General features: G+C 35.4%; 1 protein-coding gene across 1 annotated transcript; it reads left to right on the top strand.

Annotated features, from left to right (window-relative positions):
* Positions 1 to 6: 6 nt before the first annotated feature.
* Positions 7 to 1,821, top strand: LOC111380529 (14-3-3-like protein D; the record flags this gene model as incomplete). The annotated part of the gene is made up of 4 exons (XM_023004117.1): positions 7 to 635; positions 746 to 833; positions 1,451 to 1,560; positions 1,659 to 1,821. Coding segments are annotated over exons 1-4 (432 nt in total), but the record flags the coding sequence as incomplete, so codon positions are not given.
* Between the last annotated feature and the right edge of the window lie 5 nt (positions 1,822 to 1,826).

Here is a 1,826-nt window from a genome sequence, read left to right as displayed (position 1 = left end):
CTTTTTCTTGCTTGAGGAAGAGCAGTGAATGCTCCACTTCTTTTTGTGGAAATCGAGTTAATATTATTGCTTTAGCCTAAACCTGTTTCATATATACATTTGAGGAAATGGTGGTTCACTAATCAAAAGTATGCTTTTTGGTGGTCCCATTACTGAAGAAATAATGGGTTGATTGATTTAAATTTTAATCAGTCGTTTAAATATAGTTTGTCTTTCTGAACATGTGACTTTCTGAACAAGTGATTTAAACTCCGAATAAAAGAAGATTTCCATTTTATTTTTTTTACCAACGATTTTTTTTGCCTATTTAATTTTTATTCATTTGTAGAAATGGTAGATGCCATGAAGAAGGTAGCAAAGCTTGATGTTGAATTGACAGTTGAGGAGCGGAATTTGCTGTCAGTTGGGTAAAAGAATGTGATTGGAGCTTGAAGGGCTTCTTGGAGGATTTTATCATCAATTGAACAAAAGGAAGATGCAAAGGGGAATGAACAAAATGCAAAGAGAATAAAAGAGTATTGGCAAAAGGTTGAAACAGAGTTGTCTAATATTTGTAGTGACATCATGGCTGTAATCGATGAGCATTTGATTCCTTCCTCATCTGGCATTGAATCCACTGTGTTTTTCTACAAAATGTAAGTTCTCTTTGGAGAGTTAGAACTTCACATGCCTCATATGCTTGGTGCTCTTGAGTTGTCTAAGTTTGTTTTTCGTTTGAGTTTTTGCATTTGTTATATTGTTGTAGGAAAGGGGATTACTACCGGTATTTGGCAGAGTTTAAGAGTGGCAGTGACAGAAAGGAGGCTGCTGAAGAATCTTTGAAAGCATATCAGGTATAAAAGATTTCAATTTCGTGGTAGGAATTATTGTGCACGCAATCAAAAGGTGGCCTTATTTCAATTTGATGTGAAGCTGAGAGCCTGCTAGCTTCAGTTTTTTACGATGTTTCTTCTAACATTGCATTGCGGGCACTTATTAATTGTCAATTATGTATAATGTTCTTAGATACTTGTGCCATATTATTCTAGTTAGTTTATACCAATGCATGCTGTAACAATTAATAAGTTTTATTTTTTTAATGAAATTTGGGATAGTGAAACGTGCTTTTTTTCTTCTAAATGTATATAAATTTTGCATTGAGGTTCTTCATGGATGTTTCCCGTCCTCTTAGCATATCTGGCAAGTGTTTATAAAACACAGTTGTTCCTCAATGGTTGTTAAATAATTATCTGTATTTAAAGCTAGTGATCTTGTTGATAAGAAATGGATTAGGAAATGTTAAAGAGTGTTTTATCTTGAACTCTATATAAACAACTATCATATGGTACATGAGATTGATACCTTGCTGGGGAAGGGGTTATCTCGACACAATAGATTGTTGATGCTCGAGAAGAATTTAATCTTCAAGGCTCTTTGTATCTACTCCCTTATTTGCAACATTTAATTGCAGGTTGCCAATACATCATCTGAGTCTGATTTACCACCCACACATCCCACCCGTTTGGGTTTGGCATTGAACTTCTCTGTTTTCTATTTTGAAATCATGAACTCTCCAGAAAGGTACACCAGATTTTATTCGCTCTCAATTGTGTTGAGAGATCCTTTCGCTTTTTTGGAAATCCGTATGAAGTTACTTGACATGTTGCTTTGTATTACAGGGCTTGCCACCTTGCTAAGCAAGCATTTGATGAAGCTATCTCTGAGTTGGATATACTGAGAGAAGAATCTTACAAGGACAGTACGTTGATTATGCAGCTTCTTAGGGACAATCTCACCCTTTGGACTTCTGACATCCCAGAGGATGGAGGCAATTTCTCTTCTTATTG

This window comes from Olea europaea, unplaced genomic scaffold (assembly GCF_002742605.1).
Source record: "Olea europaea var. sylvestris unplaced genomic scaffold, O_europaea_v1 scaffold21597, whole genome shotgun sequence".
Taxonomy (NCBI): Eukaryota; Viridiplantae; Streptophyta; class Magnoliopsida; order Lamiales; family Oleaceae; genus Olea; species Olea europaea.
The sequence above is the reverse complement of the archived record's forward strand: the minus strand, read 5'-3'. Positions and strand labels throughout refer to the sequence as shown.